Here is a 23,051-nt window from a genome sequence, read left to right on the forward strand (position 1 = left end):
AAATTAAGGTCTTCTTTATCAAACCTTAAATGGATGACCATGTTCTACTTGAGAATAGTATTTACATCTTGGCTATCCTCCCATATACACCATTCTTGTTTCAGTGTTCACCTAATGGTAGTCTGACCCATGAACGCTGACACAAGCCTTTAGATTAAGTTTACCATTTCGATTATACACTTGTATGGGTAGGGCTCCCATGTTACAAACTGTTTCCATTGATAATTGTGCTTGTATTTAAATGTATGATTGAAGGAACAGGGGGAGTAGGAAAAGTAGTGTGTTTCATAGATGTAAAAAATAAAAAATACTTTATTATTAAATTGTTATTAAAAACAATGTTGGATGTAATTTACGTTGCGCCAAAGTCCCCTAGATTGGCACAATATGACAAATTATGTCTAAATTAAATTGCTCCAATTCTATAGTAGTATATTGATTTATATAGACGACTGACCTCTCAGTGTTGGTGAGAAAACAGTCAATTGCAAGCAAAAAATTATTATTAAAGGGAATGTGTTGCCAGAAAAACATGTTTTTTTTTTAAAAATTAAACATTTAGTTTGTGGGTGATTAAACATTGTTCAATTTTTTTTTATTTTTTTCGCGAGTCAGGAAATATTATAAATTTTTTCTAATTTATAATACTACCCATTTTTGGTCACTAGATGGAGCTAGTTCCCAAAATTGCAGCATTGCAACATTGGGTTAAAAGCCCTCGCTCTAGTGAGCTCTCAGCATCCCCCCCTCCTTTATCCTGGCTAGTGCCGGGATAAACGAGGGGTTTGAAAGGTTTAACCTCCTACACTGTGTGTCGCCATTTTTTTAGGTAACCCACAGTGTAGTAGGTTTACATACAGTAGTAAACACACACAAACACTAACATACATTGAAATCTCTTACCTGCTCCTGCCGCCGCGGCTCCCTCCGGCCCGTCCGCTCCCTTTGCTGCCGCTGTTCCATGTGCACAAGTCCGGAAGCCGCGACCGGAAGTAGTAATATTACTGTCCGGCCGCGACTTCCGGTCCACAGGAAAATGGCGCCGGACGGCGCCAATTTCGAATAGGACTGTGTGGGAGCGGCGCATGCGCAGTTCCCACACAGACGCCGTACACGGCAGTCAATGGGACGGGAGCCGTTCGCAGTCCCTATGGGACTGTGGCTGCCGTATTCCATGTCTGTGTGTGTCGTTAATCGACACACACAGAAATGGAACAAAAAATGGCAGCCCCCATAGGGAAGAAAAAGTGTAAAAATAAGAAAAAGTAAAACACAAACACACAAATGAATATAAACGTTTTTAATAAAGCACTAACATCTTTAACATATAAAAAAATAATTTGTGATGACACTGTTCCTTTAAGGTTCCTCCAACGGGCTGTAGATAAAGCCCAGCGATGGGGAAACCCCTACATCAATCTTGCTGCAATGGGTTCCATGTACATGCATATAACTGCATAGATTGCATGCACAAATATCCTGTGTGAGCAGACACGACACAGCAGAGTCGAAACCGCTGCGTGCCAGCAACTACACAGGAGTAGGAAAGGAACAAGCCACAACAAGTGACAGCACTGTTGAATTGCCTAGATAGTGACCTGTGAATGATGTATCAGCAAATACTCTGCCCTGTCAGGCAGTCAATGACTTGCGAATCACAGCTTGTGTGTTATCATGTATGTGTATCTCAGCATAGCAGAGTTGAAACTGCTATGCTGTGACAGCTCTGCAAGGGGGAGTAACAGATCGGCCGTGCTCCCGGACGGGCGGCCACACAGGCAGTGTGCCTGAACAACGAGCTCCAGTGCCTTGCAGGGGTGAGTACTCTGCCTGTCAGGCAGTTAGTATACTGAAGCACAGTTTCTTTATTATTTATTATGTAAGTTGAGCTGCCAGGTCATTCACACACGTGGTGAGGGCTGGAGGAAGGAGAGCCGCTATCAGCTGTTTGTGTACGGACTTTACTCAGACACAGCTCGGCTCCGTTCCCCTGTGCAGAGCAAACTAAATCAGCTGCTCAGCGTGCAGCCTCGGCAGGCCATTGTCCCTAACTAAAGCAGGAAGACCCCTGGAAGAAGCCGGAAGTACCGGCGAAACGCGCGTCGGGTGTTCTTTTAATACCACTGTCAATATTGGATGCTTAATATTGCTCCGTACTGCCTACTAGCAGTTCTATTCACCATCTACCCTGCAGAATATCTGCTTTAGTTAGGGACAATGGCCTGCCGAGGCTGCACGCTGAGCAGCTGATTTAGTTTGCTCTGCACAGGGGAACGGAGCCGAGCTGTGTCTGAGTAAAGTCCGTACACAGACAGCTGATAGCGGCTCTCCTTCCCCCAGCCCTCACCACGTGTGTGTGAATGACCTGGCAGCTCAACTTACATAATAAATAATAAAGAAACTGTGCTTCAGTATACTAACTGCCTGACAGGCAGAGTACTCACCCCTGCAAGGCACTGGAGCTCGTTGTTCAGGCACACTGCCTGTGTGGCCGCCCGTCCGGGAGCACGGCCGATCTGTTACTCCCCCTTGCAGAGCTGTCACAGCATAGCAGTTTCAACTCTGCTATGCTGAGATACACATACATGATAACACACAAGCTGTGATTCGCAAGTCATTGACTGCCTGACAGGGCAGAGTATTTGCTGATACATCATTCACAGGTCACTATCTAGGCAATTCAACAGTGCTGTCACTTGTTGTGGCTTGTTCCTTTCCTACTCCTGTGTAGTTGCTGGCACGCAGCGGTTTCGACTCTGCTGTGTCGTGTCTGCTCACACAGGATATTTGTGCATGCAATCTATGCAGTTATATGCATGTACATGGAACCCATTGCAGCAAGATTGATGTAGGGGTTTCCCCATCGCTGGGCTTTATCTACAGCCCGTTGGAGGAACCTTAATAATAATTTTTTGCTTGCAATTGACTGTTTTCTCACCAACACTGAGAGGTCAGTCGTCTATATAAATCAATATACTACTATAGAATTGGAGCAATTTAATTTAGACATAATTTGTCATATTGTGCCAATCTAGGGGACTTTGGCGCAACGTAAATTACATCCAACATTGTTTTTAATAACAATTTAATAATAAAGTATTTTTTATTTTTTACATCTATGAAACACACTACTTTTCCTACTCCCCCTGTTCCTTCAATCATATATTGACAATCGGTGGTGTACACCTAGTGTGAGTTACTCCGACATATATTATATATAAATTGTACGGGGGTAATACCCATCCAAATATATAACTTGTATTTAAATGCACTCATCCCTGTTTTATATCCAGTGCAGGAGAAGCCTGTAGATTTTTCGGTATTTGTGTAACAGTCTGTTTATTGGAGTGATTTTTGTTTAATAACCACCTTCAAGGCTGTTATCAATGACCGCTATGCTGCTGAAATATATGCTGATCTAAATCTCCATAAAATATATACTCCTGGTGACAGGGGCGTAGCTAAAGGCTCATGAGCCCCAATGCAAAAGGCCTTCTTGGGCCCCCCAACTTATTCTCATGGCCGACAGCCTGCAGCTTTCAGCTAAATGACCCAGCGATGCAGCACTAGCACAAGCCCCAATACATAGGTCCCCCCCCCCCAAAAAAAAATGTGTGTACGTGTATGTATAAATGTTATGTGCCAGGCGGCTCGGACCCGTAGCAGCCGCTATAGCTGCTATAGAGTGCAGGTGGCTCTGGGCAATTGTAGACGTGGTGTGGGGACGCCGCGGGAACCCCTGGCTTTACGGCGACCACTGCGTCCCCTATAGCTATGCCACTGCCTGATGATGTTTGGACAGAAACGCGTAGGATTAATAATTGGTAATTGAATGGCTAGTCTAAGCTAAGAATAGGGCACATTTCGGTTTTGTATCCCTCTTCTTCCTTTAAAAGTATAGAGGCCGGGAAAAACAGACTAACTAGCCCGATAGCCTGGAGCACTAGAAAATACAGTGAAACCTCTCCAAAAGACAATCTATTTGAGATGACCAACCCTTATCCAGACCAGATTTCTCGTGACAGATTTTCAGTTCCAACATATATTACAAATACTGGCCATCTGCTTTGAGAAGACCATCCCCAGAGAAGACCACTTCAAATGCAATTTTGGGTGGTCGTCTTAAAAAGGTTTCACTGTACCCAGGCATAAAAATAAAATAGCCTGAGGATATTTCTAAATATTTGCAGCATTCGGAAGCAGAGTAATTGTCTATAGTAATGTTTTAATCAGACAAAAGTAACATTTTATTTTTTCTTAATACTCAGTGATATTCATAGAGTACCATAAAAAAAAGGTAACCTAAAGCAGTCCATTGTGATAGAGTCCCATAAAGGCGCATAGGGCCCTAACGGTATCTCTATATACCTCTGATTTCATACAGAGGCAAGGTTTTTTTTGTGGGATTCTGTGCGAAAATCGTGCCATGTTCCATTGGATGCGGAAGCATTGCTTCTAGGGGAGAAAATATCGACATATGGCACCCGACGAAGCATCGTACAGTCATATGCAGTGGACTTCTCTGCCATGTGCATGAGGCCTTATTTGGACCTCAGAAACAAAAAGATTTAGCCAGCATCATACAAATATGTTTCTTATACAGAATTACAATATTTTGGATGTATTTCTCTATTCGCCAAATGCTGTTTTGATTATATGGAATGTTCTTGGATTTTCCTGTAAATTATTTAAAATACTTTAAAAATAATGTTTTATTAGGGAGTAGTTAGAAAGAAAAACTAGCAAACTATTTATTATTAATTCCTTGCAGGTTGTCAAGATTTCTTTTAACAATGCGGAACTGGGCAATGAGACACCTGAATCATGAAGATCAGCGTCCAGACTCTTTTCTGGAGAGGTTCCGAGGGCCAGAACTTAAAGAGGTGTCTAGCAGGAATAGTTACACACATTCTGCAATAGAAAACCAAAACCCAGACAAGCTGGACAGGGCAAATAGGTACTGTTATAATAATGTCATGGCCACTTATTATTATTGGTCCATATTTATATTGATGTAGAAGTTATCACTAATTGTTCTAGGATCAGTGTTCTTGAAACCATGGTGTCAATGTGCGGTTTTCAGATACTGATGCTATTGTGCCATTGTTCTGGAGAAATTAAGGGATTGAGCCCATATGGTATACTAAAGTATTTTCATCTAATTTTGTTTAAACAAAGGTAAATTACGTGATACCAAATAGTTGTGTATTCCGTATCACTTTAAATTCACTTCACCGTTGTTTTGTTGATCGGCAACTTTCCTAATAAGAACACAATGGAGGCTGAACTACTGAAATATGAATCTGAATTTCAAAGAAATCTCTCTCTCTCTCTCTCTCCCTCTCTCTCCCTCTCCCTCTCCCTCTCTCTCCCTCTCTCTCTCTCTCTCTCTCTCTCTCTCTCTCTCTCTCTCTCATAAAAATGCCCAAAAAAGTTCTCAAACTGTTTAACCTGAAATAAAAATTCTGTATTTTTTTTCAAAGGATGTTTATCCACTACCACTGCTCGTCATTATACAGTACAACTCATTCTGCAGCTATGTGCACAGAATAGAATCACTCATATCATTCCCAGTACACAGAGACGTAACTAGGAAAGACTGGGCCCCATAGCAAACTCTTGACTGGGGCCCCCCAGGTGCCACACACAGCACCCCCTTATAGATAGTGCCCCCTGTAGATTGTGCCATACAGCCCCCTGTAGACAGTGCTATACAGCCCCGCCTGTAGACAGCGTCACACCTCAGTTGTAGATAGTGCCCCCCATTTCTCCCTTGTAGATAGTGCCATACAGCCTCCTGTAGATATCACCATAAAGCCCCCCCCTGTATATAGCGCCATACAGCCCCTCCTTCCCCCTTAGTAGATAGTGCAACACACAGACCCCTGTAAATTGCGCCACACACAGCCCCCTGTAGATAGAGCCACAGCCCCCTCCCTGTAAATAGTACCATAAAGCCCCCCTAGTAGATAGTGCCACACAGCCCCCCTTAGTAGTCACACAGCCCCTTGTATATAGTGCCACACAGATCCCCCAAGTGTATAGTGCCACAGCTCCCCTTGTGTATAGTGACACACAGCCCCCCCTTGTGTATAGTGCCACACAGTCCCCCTTTAATATAGTGCCACTCAGCCCCCCAAGTAGTACAAGGCAATGGCGAATCCGAGAAAGATGTATCCGCCAGGGTGATGTCAATCAAACATGGAAATGTGGGTTTGGAGGCAGGACTATGTGACTCTTCAGGATAGCGGCACCGCCCCATGACCCTTTAATGAGTAATTAGCATGTAGTGTGTGCCGTTTTAAAAGTTGATTTTATAGATTTTGCTGCATCTGAAAAAAACATACATTTGGAAATATTGTCAGGTCATGTATTAACGAATGGTGGCGGTTCAAAGGGTTAAAACTACCAGACAGGTTCCCATGAAATATACAATAAATTGAAAACCATTCCATCTGCCCTGCATTTTTATTATAAATATATCCTATATAATTACAGCTTCAGAACCAAGCCCTGACATATACGGCACCATAACAAAGCTCAGTACATATATACAGTACTAAAACCAAGCTCAGTGTACATATATACAGCACCAGTACAAAGCTCAGTACATAAATACAGCACCAGAACTAAGCTCAGTACATAAATACAGCACCAGAACCAAGCTCAGTACATATATAAGGCACCGGAACCAAGCTCAGTATATATATATATATATATATATATATATATATATATATATATATGTATGTATATATATATATACACAGCACCAGAACCAAGCTCAGTACATATATACAGCAGTAGAACAAAGTTCAGTACATATATACAACACTAACACCAAGCTCAGTGTACATATATACAGCACCAGAACCAAGCTCAGTACATATATACAGCACTAGAACAAAGTTCAGTACATATATACAGCACTAACACCAAGCTCAGTGTACATATATACAGCACCAGAACAAAGCTCAGTACATATATACAGCACCAGAACAAAGCTCAGTACATAAATACAGCACCAGAACCAAGGTCAGTACATATATACAGCACCAGAACAAAGCTCAGTACATATATACAGCACCAGAACAAAACTTCGTACTAAAACCAAGCTCAGTGTACATATATACAGCACCAGAACAAAGCTCAGTACATATATACAGCCCCAGAACAAAGCTCAGTACATAAATACAGCACCAGAACAAAGCTCAGTACATATATACAGCTATACAGCACCAGAACAAAGGTCAGTACTTAAATACAGCATCATGACAAGATCAGTACATATATACTGCATCAGAACCAATATCAGTGCATATATACTGCCCGAGAACAAAGCTCAGTACATATAAACAGCACCAGAACAAAGCTCAGTACATATATACAGCCCCAGAACCAAGCTCAGTAAATAAATACAGCATCTGAACCAAGATCAGTACATATATACAGCACCAGAACCAAGGTCAGTACATATATACAGCACCAGAACAAAGCTCAGTACATATATACAGCACCAGAACAAACCTTAGTACTAAAACCAAGCTCAGTGTACATATATACAGCACCAGAACCAAGCTCAGTACATATATACAGCCCCAGAACAAAGCTCAGTACATAAATACAGCACCAGAACAAAGCTCAGTACATATATACAGCTATACAGCACCAGAACAAAGGTCAGTACTTAAATACAGCATCATGACAAGATCAGTACATATATACTGCATCAGAACCAATATCAGTGCATATATACTGCTCAGTACATATAAACAGCACCAGAACAAAGCTCAGTACATATATATACAGCCCCAGAACCAAGCTCAGTAAATAAATACAGCATCTGAACCAAGATCAGTACATATATACAGCACCAGAACAAAGCTCAGTACATATATACAACACCAGAACAAATACAGCTCAATTTAGTGCAACCCCTGCAGTATAGGTTTGTACGGCGTAAAACTACAGCACCCAGCATGGCCCAAACAATGGTAAGGATATGCTGGGAGATGCTGTTTCAAAAAAAAAAATCATACCACCCATCATCTCGCAGCAGATCATACAGTGATTACAGTACTGATTAGAGGCAGAATAAACATTTGCTTTAGGTGACATCTCAGATTCTGGTTATTTTTTTATTTTCTCATCCCTCCGGTCCAGACCTCTATGATGGATTTCTCCCGGCCACAACCTATTTTTGCAGTTTTCCGCTCAGATGTCTTCAAGTTCTCACTTTTAAAACATTTCTGCACCTATAAACGAAGATAAAACTCTCAACACCTCCAAGTATAATAGCGCCATACACTGTGTCCCTGATTATAATAGTATCATACACTGTGTCCCCCACACACACCGTGCGCCCTGTACATAGTGCCCCATCGCCCCCCTGTAGATAGTGACTCCCATAGAGTAGATAGTGCCCTACAAAGAAGCCCCTGTAGACAGTGCCCCACATACAGCCCTCTGTAGATAGTGCCCACATATGGATTCCAGAGCTGCAAGGCAATAGTGCTAACCACTGAGCCACCATGATGCCCTACATATTGCTACCCATATAGATAGTGCTCCACATATAGCCCACCCCTGTAGAAAGTGCCCTACATATAGCCCCCTTTATATAGTACCCCACAAATAACCCACCCATGTATATAGTGTCCCACATATAGCCCACCCCTGTAGATAGTGCCCTACAAAGAGTTCCCCCTATAATGCTCCACATATAGCCCACCTCTGTAGATAGTGCCTCACATGTATCTCCCCCTGTATATAGTGTCCCACATATAGCCCACCCCTGTAGACAGTCCCCTACATATAGCCCCCTGTAGATATTGCCCCACAGGTAACCCACACCTGTATATAGTGTCCCACATATAGCCCACCATTATAGATAATGCCCTACAAATAGCTCCCCCTATATATAGTGCTCCACATTTAGCCCACCCCTGTATATAGTGTCCCACATATAGCCCACCCCTGTAGATAGTGCTCTACATCCCCACATATAGAAACCCCCTGTAGATTGAGCCCCCACATAATGCCACTCACAGTTTTAGTAGAAAATAACCAAAACTTTACATACACACCCTGATCCCATTCCCGTGCCGTCCGGCGGCAATGCAGATCTGCTCCCTTCTGAGCAGGTCTGCTGGGGCTGAATGATGCAAGCGGCGCGTCGTTTAAAGGAGCCGATTGGCAGGGTAGAATGACTTGCCACGCCAATCTGCATCATTGTAAGGCCATTCAGCGCCAATGCATGTATTTGTACCTGCGTGCTATAGACGCAGGTACAATTACTGCAAGAGGGGATGGCTGTCGCTAGCACCGGGCGCCCTCCGGTGCAAGTGACGCCACCTGCCATGAGAGGGCCCGTGCCACCCGGCCCATAAATGTTAGAGGCTTGGCAAAACGGGCCCCGTAGTAGCGTCGGGCATATGGGGGGGCGTGTCAGCAGGCTGTGGGCCCTGTAGCAGCCGCTACAGCGGTAGTTACGCCACTGCCTGTACAGATTTTACTGTCCTCAGATACGAGAATAGGGAACAACAAAATGATAGTAATCAGAGGAAACCCGTTTCAAACATAGAAACAGCAAAAAATGTGCTTTAGTGCTCTAGGAGCTTGACCATACTTCCTCAATTTACTGCATTTTACAATGTATTCTGCAAATCTAGGAATATATCATGCAAATCTAGAATTTTTGAGGTTCAAAGGACAACCATAAAGTTTAGAACTTTGTTGTGATTTTTTTATTGTAACTTTGCGAGAATATACAGTATTTTTAGAATCACACTTATGGGACCACCTAATGTTAGAACGGTGGTCTTCGTAACTTCCATACAGACCAGCTATCAATCAGTCTTCGTCTAGTTTTGGTAGCTGTCTCACTTGGCGGAACAAGAAACCCTGTACTCTCAACAGATAGAGTCCCAAAGATAGGTCCCCCACCTATCAGACATTTATGGCATATCCTGTTGATATGCCTTAAATGTCTATGGTGGGGAAAAAGAACTTAAAGTGGCTGTTATTTAAAAGGTATTGTATTTGTCTTTTATAAAAAGTATGCTGCCACTTATCGTGTATTTGTAGCATGATGTTTTTTCTTCATCTATGGGTTTTATGCTGTCTATAGTGATAAAGTATTCACCATTCATTTCCTATAAGACTTTAAAAGCTTTATTACACTAGTGTTAAAGTACCACGAATTTTATAGGATTAGGAGATACTATTTTATTTTGGAATATCAAATGCCATAAAAATCAGTCAGCTACAGGTAAGCTTTTGTTTAGTCCTCCCTGGACACCTTGTGGCATCAGTATTGGCAGCGTGTTTTGTTGTTATTTTTGACATTTCTTCAGCAGCTTCTGGCAATGGGGCTTTGTTGGAATGCAACACATTCTAAGGCCAGGATCGCAGAACACACTTTTGATGCAGTTTTTGGCCCCTTAATATTTTTTTTTTTTAGCCAAACACAGGTGTGGACACAAAAGAAAGGTTATGCATCAGTCTTTTCCTTACGCATTTCCTTTCTTTTTAATCCACTTCTGGACAAAATTTGGCAAAAAAAAAAAAAGATCCAAAGTCTGCATCAAGTGTGTGATAACCTGGCCTTAAGGTCATTTACAAAACCACCACATGAAAACATGCAGCTGTTTGGCTGGGTTCACACAACCTATTTTCAGACGTAAACGAGGCGTATTATGCCTCGTTTTACGTCTGAAAATAGGGCTACAATACATCGGCAAACATCTGCCCATTCATTTGAATGGGTTTGCCGACGTACTGTGCAGACAACCTGTAATTTACGCGTCGTCGTTTGACAGCTGTCAAACGACGACGCGTAAATGGACTGCCTCCGCAAAGAAGTGCAGGACACTTCTTTGCCACGTAATTTGAGCTGTTCTTCATTGAACTCAATGAAGCACAGCTCAAGATTTACGAGCGTCTCAGACGCCTCGCAAAATGCGAGGAGGAGTATTTACGTGTGAAACGAGGCAGCTGTTTTCTCTTGAAAACAGTCTGTCTTTTCACACGTAAATGACAGCTAGCGTGTGCACATACCCTTTCTGTAAAAACAGCATCAACTAATTATATTGGTGTAGAAACTGAATAATCTTGGTCTCCGTTGAACTCATGAACGTAGGTAGGGTGGTGTTTCATATGCTAAAAGCACTTTGTGCCCAATAATAACCAACATGAATAGAGTTCTTCTTTGTATCGAAAGGCTTGTTAGTACCTGTTTTGTCTGAACAGCTGGAATGCAGCCTATGGACAGCCATTTATTTCAACAGCCAGATTTATTATACTGTCGAGTGTTGACACTTACTAGGAAAGCATCAGCTTTTTGGACAACTACATATAAACGGTTGCCCAAACCACACATCCAGACAAATTAGTATTTTTGGCTACTATGAGACCATTTACATCGTTAGTGTGATATCAGGTATATGCAAAGTGCAATCAAAATACATGTAAATCTTTACCTCATTATTTACTATATTTTTCAGTCTATAAGGCTACATTTTTCCACGGAAGTGGATACAATAAAAGAGGACTGTACTGTACTGTATAAGTGTTTCCTTTATACTTTTTCTTCCTTTTGGATCCACTTCTGGCATTGGTAAGTGGCGAATGGCTTGTGTGCAGTACCTTCTGCTAATGCCCCTTTACCATATGGTGTTTTGTTATACAGTGCACAAATAACCATACTAAACATTGCTTTATTAAAAGTATCATACAGTGTCATATATTGGCCAAATAATACTTCTTTACAGTTACCTAAATAACAATGATACAGTGCAGCCATCACCGCCACCATTATACACTGCAAAAATAATATACTGCACAGTACCTAAGCAGCATTGCCACATAATACAGTGCTCAAATAATACCAACATAAAGTACAATGACTAAATAACAGCTCCATGTGTAATTCAGTAACAGTGCCATACAATTAATAATAAGATTTCTTGCGGCCACAAATGCTCCAGAGGCACCTCTCTTCAGCAGGAGTGGCTGATGCACCCTGTGCAAGGACAAGGGTCGCACACCTCTGAAGCCAGCTATATGGGTAATGCTTGCTTACCTGATGATCTAAGGTAATGGAGGCATAATACCTGCTTCCCTGGTGTCTATGGCATTGAAGGAGTTAACATCTGCTTCCCTAATGGTCTAGGTCAGTGCGTCTAAAACTGTGAGGAGGATCTCACTTTTGAGGTTACCCCCCCCCCCCAGTTTTTGAGGAGGCTCAGTTTGATAGGCTGTTTTGACAGAAGTGATTATATGCTGCAAAGCCCTTTCTCTGGCTACAGCAATCTCTAATTTAGCTGAATACTTTAGTGCTTATTTTAATGTTCTACTATATTCAGGAAGAAATATTCAGATAAATGAAGTACATTTTTTTAACATTTGGGCATTAAGTGCGACAATTATTGGGGCCCAGGCATCACCATGTTCTTGCTGGGGAGGACACAGTAGAAAAAGATTCAGAAGCTTTAGTCCCTGGCAATGGAGAGGGGGTGCCTGCTTTCCTGGTGGTCTACTGTAATGGAGGGGGTTAATGCCTGCTCCCCTTGTGGTCTAGGGTACTGGGGGGGGGGGTAAGTGTTTCTCTGGTGGTCTAGGATAACGTAGCAGATATCACATGTTGCCTGTGTCCTGTCTCTCTGACAGGATGCTGGACAGAATGGAGCAGATTTAATATTACTATCAAAACCCATTAGTGAACGCCAATACGCCTTTTCACAGCGGTCGCTAACAGGCTTTATTCTGATGCAGTAGCCTTTTTACGGTTCTGCATCAGAATAAAGCAGTGCCACCGGTAGCAGTTAAAGCTCCCTGCTCTCAGCTACCGGAGGTAGCTGAGGGCTGGGAGCAGATCTGCTCGAGGGGGCAGGATCAAAATCAACATTGATCCCGCCCATTTAACCCCTTAGATGTGGCTGTCAATTTTGATCGCTGGGTCTGAGTGTTGTTAGAGGGAGGGGGCTCCCTCTCTCACCCCTAATGCCCATGGTTTGTATCGCAGGTGAATGAATGCCTCTTAGGCCATGCCAGTAATATTGCAGTGTATTATAAAGGCGATCAAATGACTGATTAGTGAAGTCCCCTAGTGGGACTAAAAAAAAAAAAGTTGAAAAAAGTTTAATAAAGTTAATAATAAAAATCCCAAGTAGAAAAAAATTAAAAACATACTTTGTCTCCTTGCAAAATCCTTTATTATGAAAAAACTAAAAAAAGTTGTCCAGCAAAAAAAAAAAAAAGCCCTCAAATAGCTAAGGCCTAAAATAGGCTTGTCACTAAATGGTCAAACTTAGACCAGGCAGGCAGGCAGTGGCGCATGCTGTATGATAAAATTGGCGCATCTTGCAAGACATGTTAGATACTTTTCTCTTCTCTTTCTCTTGCTTGGCTTACTTTAGACCAATATTTTGCACCAAAATGTTGGTGCAATTTTGCCACCCTGGTACATTTTGTGTTACACCTTTTTGCTAAGCCATGCCCTTTTTTCTATACACTTTTCAAAACTGTCTTGTGAGGCGCAAAAGGTATCTAAAACACAAAATAAATCTGACGCAAGGCATGTACGCCACTATTTTAAATCTTCTCCAATGTGCTCAGCTTCCCTTTCCTGCAATGAGGTCTCTATGGCCGAGATAAATAGAATGTATTGAATATATGATAATATATGATAATCATATAGCGAAACAACTATCATCAACACATTACACACTTTGGAGACATCAATCTTGAGAAATAAAGGGGGTAAAAATGACTTGCTAAACCCTTATTAATGTTCATGATAATGAAATGATGTAACCTTGTTTCTAAAGAACTGTTTTATGTCCACATGATAACTGCATTAGCTTTGTGTACGCAGGAGATCCTTATTTTGCATATCAATAGGGCCATGTTCAGGGGACTTTTAAGCACCCATGGCACTAATTTTGCAAGACTATGACACTTATATAAGGGGTCATTTTTCCTATGTAGTGTAAATATTTCACATGTCCTGTGGCATTCCATTCCATATACAGTGTTCATAGAGCATATATTTTCTATTGTAACAGGAGGTAACATTAATTCTAGCTGCATTACTGATAGCATGAGTGTTCAATAGTGTGAAGTGTACTAAAAATAACAAGGACCTAAAGCTGGCAACGTAAGTTATTTTGCCTCAACTGGGGTGCTGGCTGTTAAAAGAGCATACAATGGTATATACCACTAATCAGAATTATTTTCCCAGAGGAAAAGCATTCTAATTCTTCCAAATATAATATATGTTCATTGCTCAAGTTTCATAAACAGCGTAGCATGCTGTACAACGTTTTTTCCGAAACTCCCATTCACTTCTATAAGTTTTCATCCAGCTTTGGATGCAGCGGCCAGTGTCCCCCTAACCAGGTGGAATGTGGTTGGAGGTCCCCCATTTCAGAGATAAATGTGGGTCCAAGAAGTGGGACCCGCATCTATCAGACATTTATGGCATATGTTGTGAAGATGCCATAAATATCTGTCCTGAGACAACTTTTAATGGGTTGAACCACCTCCTCAAGACTGTGATGGTGCCTAATTCTACATTTCAGGACAATCTCCTCTATGGTGCAGGAGGGTAGAGGCTGGTGACATCTTAACTGTGTCTGCCCAGGAGGGGGAGCATTAAATCATTGTAACCGAGTTCTTTACTGGTTGCTTTTTTATTTTAAATGGGTAGCACTGTACATTTATTTATATATATATATATATATATATATATATATATATATATATATATATATATATATATATATATATATAGTGCCCTAATATTCGCTAAAGCTGCTAATATATTTTCTCAGAATACTAGGTAGCAGTTTATTAATGGTTTTTTTTATTATTATTTACTGTTATTCCAGTCATTGGGTTCTTGCCGAGTTCAATGTCAACAACAGCAACAATACTGATGAGTAAGTTATTCCCGTAGAAGAAAATCCCTTGATAACCTTTTGTACTAGTTGTGACAAAATGTAGAATTATTCTGATACTTTGAATGTAGATGTAGATAACGGTAGTGTGGAATCCCAAAGTTAACCCTTCAACAATCAATAGATGTCATGTCTCTGACCTCCCGATATACTGACCCTTGTGTCCTCTTCTCTGTATTATTTCATCCTTTTGTTAATATTGTTTGTAAGAATTGTGCCCATCATCCAGTCACTAAAAGAATAATCACCAAAAAGATAAAATGCACAGAACAAAAATAGTAAGGAATAATCATACCTCTTTATTAAACGGTTCAGGACCGGGCTATTTTGATCCTTCAGGACCAGACATCGTTTAGCCATTTTTAGCACGCGTTAGTTAAACAGCTATAACTTTTTTATTTGTTGGGCTAGGGACGTGATTTTTGCAATGTTTTCCCAAAGACAATGCAGGTTTCTTTTTTTTTTTTTATCATTTTTATACACATCCTTTTTGCTATTTTAGAATTGTTAGGCTTAAAGTTTGAAAATAATAGTAAAAAAAAAACTTTTTCACTTTTTAGCTATTTTTTTCTGGTAAAAATATAGTTTTACCCTAAAATAGACCTTTTATTTGTGATCGTTGTCTACTGTAAATTTTGATATATTACATGTCTATTTTAGGGTAATTGGGTCAGGGCTAGCGTTATGATAATAATTGGTGGGGGCAACGTTTTTTTGGGGTGGGTATTTTATGTGTATTTATTCATTTTTTAAACTTTTTTTTAACTTTTATTTTTATATTATTATGGTCTGTCCGGAGACCCGACATTCAGCTTGCCTGATCGCTTGGGGAGCAAGCGAAAACAGGCACCGTAAATAGTCTATGGCGCGGGTTTTAAGGGCCCCAACCGCCGGACTTATATATACACAGCCGGCGGTCGGGAACCGGTTAATAAATCCGGATATAAAAGTACATAAAATTGATATAAATGGTGATACACAACCACAAACACTGTAACTACCATATTTATTGTAAAGAGGTGTTTAAAGCTATACACCTATAAGCATCTATGCATATGTACAACAAAGCCCTCATAAGTACAAGTAATACATAACGTAACATAGAGAAGAGACGGACTAGGAATATCACATAAAAATAAAAGGTCTACTGACCAGGGGGGACACACAGGGCACCACAACGCACGTTTTGTCCTTTCTTCGTCATTACCAGTCATTCAAGTAAACCTGCTGCCCAAAATTTTTATCATCGTAGTCCTTATAAGAAGGAAGGTCATACAGTCAGTCTTCAATTTGACAATCCACTGATTTCATGCTCATGGATAGCTTTTACATTGACACCTACTGACCGATATAGAGTGGAAACGTAGGTAAAAGTAGTTCCCCATAGTAATGACTCCAGTAATGTCCTTCAAGGTCCCTAAAACAATCATCTTATTGTTTTCCCTGAGCTTCATTTTCTAGACAATACCTAAAATGTTTTAACAGGATCTCCATGAAGTGGATGACTAGGTTCTCACATGGCACACATGCATGGAAATTTTACAAAACTCTATTCAGATGTATTGAATGGATTTCTGTGGCAAACATTTCTGCAACTGTAATCTGCCGTGTGTGAACATTGTCATCTGCCAGTCTACAGAAGTGTTAATGGACAGTATTGATGATGAACAGGGTCCCCAGTTTCTTTTTTTCAGATGAAAGACTTTTAAATGGTCACAGGGGAAGGGTAGGAGATAAATCTGGCAGACGACAATATATCTCACTGTCAGAATTTTTATTTATAATGAATATTTACTAGATGCAGACAAGCATATTCACAATATGTTCTGATAGGCCAATGGACATGAAGTGAGTATGGATTAAATTCCATATTAATGAAGGTGGCTTCAGGGCATTTTAATGCAGAAGGGATAAGTTGACATCAGTTCTGTGTATTAATCAATGATTTCTAATAGAAGGTATTGTCGACATTCTCTGCATTTATTCAATATTCATTACAGCTGGAGGTTCTCTTTAAAGTGACTTCTGGTCCACACAGAAGATGCTGTCGGAATCGGCCGGTCACATTCCAGTCACGTGACATAATTGCGGCCAGGATATTTCTGCAACAAAGCGCCCAGTAAAAGGATGGACTGCCCTACCTTTTACCGGGTGTACTTTACAAACGGGGGCCACAGCAAAAAAAATGTGCTGGAGTGTATGTGATAACGCATAACACGTCCATATTAAGATTCATCATTATTTCTAACAACATTAGATATTTTACTGCTCAGGGTACGTCTTATGTCGAGCTAACATATCATTTCAAACAACAAAATCATGGCCCTCTTATTTCCTTCCATTGCTAAATTGGTGATATTTCTGCATTACACGAGTCTCACAAATAACCCAGTTATTTGAAATGTACAACCTGAATGATGTCTGGAAAAATGGTCACAAATTCATACAGCAGAAACTAGACTGCTCGCTCTTGTGTCTGTGCTATTCTCTTCTCTGAAAAGCCTCTTTCCACTCTACATGTGAATACACTAAACAGCAAAAAGAACGATCAGACTGTTGCCAATGAGAACAAAGAGCAAAAAAAGGAGGACAAAAAGGATGCAAAAAATGATGAGAAAAAGGAAAATGAGTAAGTACTGAGAGCTGTTCTGGTGTGGAATTTATATGCAGGGGGTGTTTGTCGGGAATGGGATTTATCTGCATGACTTCTGCAAGGATTATTTACCTCGTTGTTTTCTAAGGCTAGGCATTGACAAACAATATTTTTGCAGCTATCATTCTGAAATATTACATAGAATTTATTTTGCTATAATGAAAGCAATTGCAGTACGCTCAAAAATATGATAGCACTTCCATTGTATAGAAAATTATAAATTGATAAGAAATTATATGCTGCATTGTAAACCAGTGGTGGGCAACCTGACACATTTGAGGGGGCCTGAAATGTAGCCCTTAACTTCATCAAAAGTCACATTTAGCCTGGGCCACATAAAGGGTTAGGCAAAATACATTAGGAGGGACTACATGAATGTAAAAAAAAAAACCATATATAAATATTCATAAACATATACATGAAACATCTTTTGCAGATGAGAAAGATATCACAGTGCCCCCATAACAGTGGAGAAAACAGAGGAGCTCTTCTATTCTTTATGGTTGAGCAGAGCATTCATCGTACAGGAGTGCTCATACCTGATCATTATCTTTGGGAAAGCAGCTCTAGCATTTGATTTAGGCTTCTATTCGGAGCCGTATATCAGACACATTATGGCTGCATGAGGCCCTCGGGTTGTCATTTGGGCATCACTGGTGCAAACAATAGTAACCATTTGCTAAGAAAAAAAACAAGCATGTCTGATAACTTGACTTTGAGGACAGGTGTTTATTGGGCATGAAAGGCCCGTTCCTATGGGCAGCCCTATTAGAAATGGATACTTTAAAAATAATAAAAAATAGGACCACCGGCGCTGCAATGATGGACAGAAAGATGGAAGACTTAGATACGCGTTTCAACACCGGACTGGTGTCTTCATCAATAGGTATTGGCCTGATGAAGACACCAGTCCGGTGTTGAAACGCGTAGCCCTTGACATTAAAACCTTGCCGTGATGTTTATCTAAGTCTTCCATCTTTCTGTCCATCATTGCAGCGCCGGTGGTCCTATTTTTTATTATTTTTAAAGTATCTATTCTGGACAACAAACTTCGTTTGATGTGTTTTGGACCTGGCAGCAGCAGCCCTAATGCTCGTTTGACACCTATTGGTGTATTTTGGGCTAGGTGAGCTTATTCCTAACAAAGTTTGCTCCCCTGCCTAATTTTACTTTTACTTTGCACCATGTGGCGCCGTGTCTCTTTTTGTCTCCTGTTTTAGTCTATTGGAAATGGTGCCAGGTCAGGGCTGAATGCATTGCGAGATAATGCAGTAGTCTATTCAATAGATATATACATGCAATGTCTCTAAACACTGACAAAAGAATATTTAGTTGTACCGCAACTGGTAAAAGTTTAGATACCCATGGGGTGCTGGCCGTGTCTCTGTTACATTTACACTGACTGATCAGGATCATACTCGAGAGCCTTTTGTGCATACTGACTCCCGATATGTAAATCCAGTATTAGGCCATGTTCAGACGTGGCGGAATTTTTCCACTGCAAATGTTGGTGCAGATTCGGGCCAATTACGCAACGACTCTGCACCAACATTTTCATATTTGACAGGTAATTCAGAAGTTGCATATATCACAGCGGACTTGCCATAGATTTCAGTTTTTGCTTTGCAAAGGCTGAAATCCGCAGTGAAGTTCCGCTTCTCCGCAACATAATGTGCATGCTGCGGAGGGAAAATTCTGCACCGCAGCCTAAATTCCGCACAGTTATTTTCCGCAACGTCTGAACTAACTTTCCTAAAAATGTAGAGAAAGAAACAAAAAAAAAACATCTGCTGCAGAATTCCACTACGGACTGTCCGCAGCGGAATTCAACAGCAATTCCGCCACGTCTGAATGTGCCCTTACAAGTCAAGGATCTCCATCATTCAGAAGTGACGGGACTTTGGCATATACTTACAGGTTATTGACATGAAATCCTATTATTGGTCAACCAAATTATCTGTACACGTATAGCCAGTAAACTTTCCAATACATTACTAATTAATAAATTACTTTTATATTTTCCATTTATAACTTTTTAGCAGATATTTCAGTAATAGATTCTACAGAGCCGATCCATACAAGAATTCAAACAAGAATTCCGTTCTCTGCATGCCCTGGCTATAGACAATGACTATTTTACAGTAGTCTATAGGCAAATCTGTATTAGCAGACTGCAGGCTTCTGTAAATGACACAAAGCAGAAACAAATCAGTAGAATGGCAGCCATAAAGTTGTTCAATTCCTTCAGCCGACTCTAGATGCATAGAAAAAATAGTTAGCATAGGGGAGAGGTAAAGCAAAAGATTTCAGCAATAGAGATGTCTAAACTAGTACTCTAGCTGCCTCTTGTCAAATCACTGCAAAGCTATGTCTTTCCCATGCCATATTAGCAGTGCATAGACCACACAGGTTAAAGGGGTGTTCCGACTTAACACTTTTATGTGGCAGTGCTTTTAAACTCTGAAAGTGATTACATTTGTAATGCACTTACTGTATCTAAACTGGCCCTGTTTTCCGATGCTGTCAAGGGGCACATGACTGGTGACGTCACACTCTTTGCCCCCTCTGTTTACAAGCCATATATCTATTACGTGGTCAACCTGTTGAAAGTATCTGCCTGGTATACGGCACGTCACTAGTTTGTTGGTGTCAGGGCGTCAGGAGAAGAACGAGAGTGGCGGGGAGCGGAGCAGCTGACACAGCGGTTGTCTTAGAAGCGGGGGCGTAACTAGGAAAGACTGGGACCCATAGCAAACTTTTGACTGGGCCCCCCCCTCCCCTGGGTGTCACACAACCCCCCCCCCCCTTGTAGATAGTGCCTTTTTAACAGCCCCCCCTTGTAGATAACGCCATACAGACCCTTCTGTAGATAACGCCATACATCCCCCTGTAGATAACGCCATACAGCCCCCCTGTAGATAACGCCATACAGACACCCTGTAGATAACGCCATACAGACCCCCTGTAGATAACGCCATACAGCCCCCTGTAGATAACGCCATACATCCCCCTTTGTAGATAACGCCATACAGCCCCCCTGTACATAGCGCCATACACCCCCCTTTGTAGATAACGCCATACAGCCCTCCCTGTAGATAACGCTATACAGACCCCTCTGTAGATAGCGCCATACATCCCCCTTTGTAGATAACGCCATACAGCCCCCTCTGTAGATAACGCCATACATCCCCCTTTGTAGATATCTACAGGGGGGGCTGTATGATGTTACCTACAGGGGGGCTGTATGGAGTTCTCTACAAAGGGGGATGTATGGCGTTATCTACAGGGGGGCTGTATGGCGTTATCTACAGGGGGGCTGTATGGCGTTCTCTACAGGGGGGCTGTATGGCGTTCTCTACAGGGGGGCTGTATGGCGTTATCTACAGGGGGGCTGTATGGCGTTCTCTACAGGGGGGCTGTATGGCGTTCTCTACAGGGGGGCTGTATGGCGTTCTCTACAGAGGGGGCTGTATGGCGTTATCTACAAAGGGGGCTGTATGGCGTTATTTACAGGGGGCTGTATGGTGTTATCTACAGGGGGGCTGTATGGCGTTATCTACAAAGGGAGCTGTATGGCGTTCTCTACAGGGGGGCTGTATGGCGTTCTCTACAGGGGGGCTGTATGGTGTTCTCTACAGGGGGGCTGTATGGCGTTCTCTACAGAGGGGGCTGTATGGCGTTATCTACAAAGGGGGCTGTATGGCATTATTTACAGGGGGCTGTATGGTGTTATCTACAGGGGGGCTGTATGGCGTTATCTACAGGGGGGCTGTATGGCGTTATCTACAGGGGGGCTGTATGGCGTTATCTACAGCGGGCTGTATGGCGTTATCTACAAAGGGGGCTGTATGGCGTTCTCTACAGGGGGGCTGTATGGCGTTCTCTACAGGGGGGGCTGTATGGTGTTATCTACAAGGGGGCTGTATGGCACTATCTACAGAGGGGGCTGTATGGTGTTATCTACAGGGGGCTGTATGGCGTTCTCTACAGGGGGGCTGTATGGCGTTATCTACAGAGGGGGCTGTATGGCGTTATCTACAGGGGGGCTGTATGGCGTTATCTACAGGGGGGCTTTATGGCGTTATCTACAGGGGGCTGTATGGCGTTCTCTACAGGGGGGGCTGTATGGCGTTATCTACAGAGGGGGCTGTATACGCCATACAGCCCCCCCTGTAGAGAACGCCATACAGCCCCCCTGTAGGGAACGCCATACAGCGTCCACCCTCCCAAAAAAATGCGACCTACAGTGTGTCCTACAAAAGACATGTATCCCCTCTCTACAGGATATCCACAGGATAGGGGATACATGTGTGATCGCTGGCAGCGATAAGGAGAACGGGGGACCGAAAGTCCCCCAAGTTCTCCATGACTAACCTCTGACTTCCGGCGTCTGCACAGCTCAATAAAAATGAAAGGAGCGCTGGTCACGCATGCGCACAAGCACGACCGGCGCTCCATTCATTTCTACGGAGCTGCCGACACAGACCCCGGAAGTCCGAAATTTGTGATGGAGAACTTCAGGGGACTTTCAGTCCCCCGTTCTCCCTATCAATGCCAGCAGTCACACATGTATCCCCTGTCCTGTGGATATCCTGTGAATAGGGGATACATGTCTTTTGTTTAATGGCAGAGCGGGGAGATACCTCCCTGCTCTGCCGTAGTGTTCAGTGGCGTCGCGCTGTAGCAGCCATAGCGGCTGCTAGCGGAGCCTCCGGCCAAGGTGGGGGCCCGTGCCGGCGGGCGACACGGGCCCCCTCATGCCGCGGGCCCTGTAGCAGCCGCTACGGCTGCTATAGCGGTAGTTACGCCACTGCTTAGAAGTTATTCAGAGAGCAGAGAAAAAGACAGAGGGAGGAGTACACCCCGATGTGCAGTCTGCAAAGACTTATGGGAGATGTAGTTACAGTAGAGCATGTTATGAAACGCCCAACAAGAGAAGTCTAAGGCCCCATGCACACGAACGTGCTTTTGCGGCCGCAATTCCCCGGAAAATCCATGGGAGAATTGCGGCCCCATTCGTTTCTATGGGGCCATGCACACGACTGTAGTTTTTACGGTCCATGCATGGCCCGGGAGCCCGCACCGCAGAAAGAACGGACATGCCTTATTACGGCCGTCTTCTGCGGTCTGGGCTCATTGAAAATAATGAGTCCGCAGCCGGCCAACCCGAAAATCACGGCTGTGCACATGGCTATGGTCGTGTGCATGAGGCCTAAGGATGTAAACAAATGGCGAAAGACGTGGTAAGTGAAATCTGTAAAAATTTGGTACTTTACATGTAATGGTCACATCTTAAACAGTGCAATATGAGAATCACTTTGTTTGTTTTTTGTTTTTTTAAATAACTCGGAAAATCCCTTCGATGCTTAAAATTTTCTCCATGGAAATCTCTGCAGAGTGAAGTATTCAATTTTCTGCTCACATTTCTACATATTGTA

General features: G+C 42.3%; 1 protein-coding gene across 2 annotated transcripts in view; it reads left to right on the top strand.

Moving 5' to 3' along the window:
- The window catches only part of CNGA3 (cyclic nucleotide gated channel subunit alpha 3), a 78,567-nt gene that overhangs the window by 44,130 nt on the left and 11,386 nt on the right, over positions 1-23,051 (top strand). Inside the window, exons 4-6 of one of the 2 annotated variants that reach the window (XM_075850318.1) lie at positions 4,772-4,957; positions 14,892-14,942; positions 17,497-17,589. In XM_075850318.1, coding sequence (XP_075706433.1) covers positions 4,772-4,957; positions 14,892-14,942; positions 17,497-17,589 — 330 coding nt within the window. The remainder of the gene's footprint in view (positions 1-4,771; positions 4,958-14,891; positions 14,943-17,496; positions 17,590-23,051) is intronic. The other variant, XM_075850317.1, reaches the window with a different exon arrangement.

The sequence above is a fragment of the Rhinoderma darwinii genome, chromosome 2 (genome assembly GCF_050947455.1).
Source record: "Rhinoderma darwinii isolate aRhiDar2 chromosome 2, aRhiDar2.hap1, whole genome shotgun sequence".
In the NCBI taxonomy this organism is placed as follows: domain Eukaryota; kingdom Metazoa; phylum Chordata; class Amphibia; order Anura; family Rhinodermatidae; genus Rhinoderma; species Rhinoderma darwinii.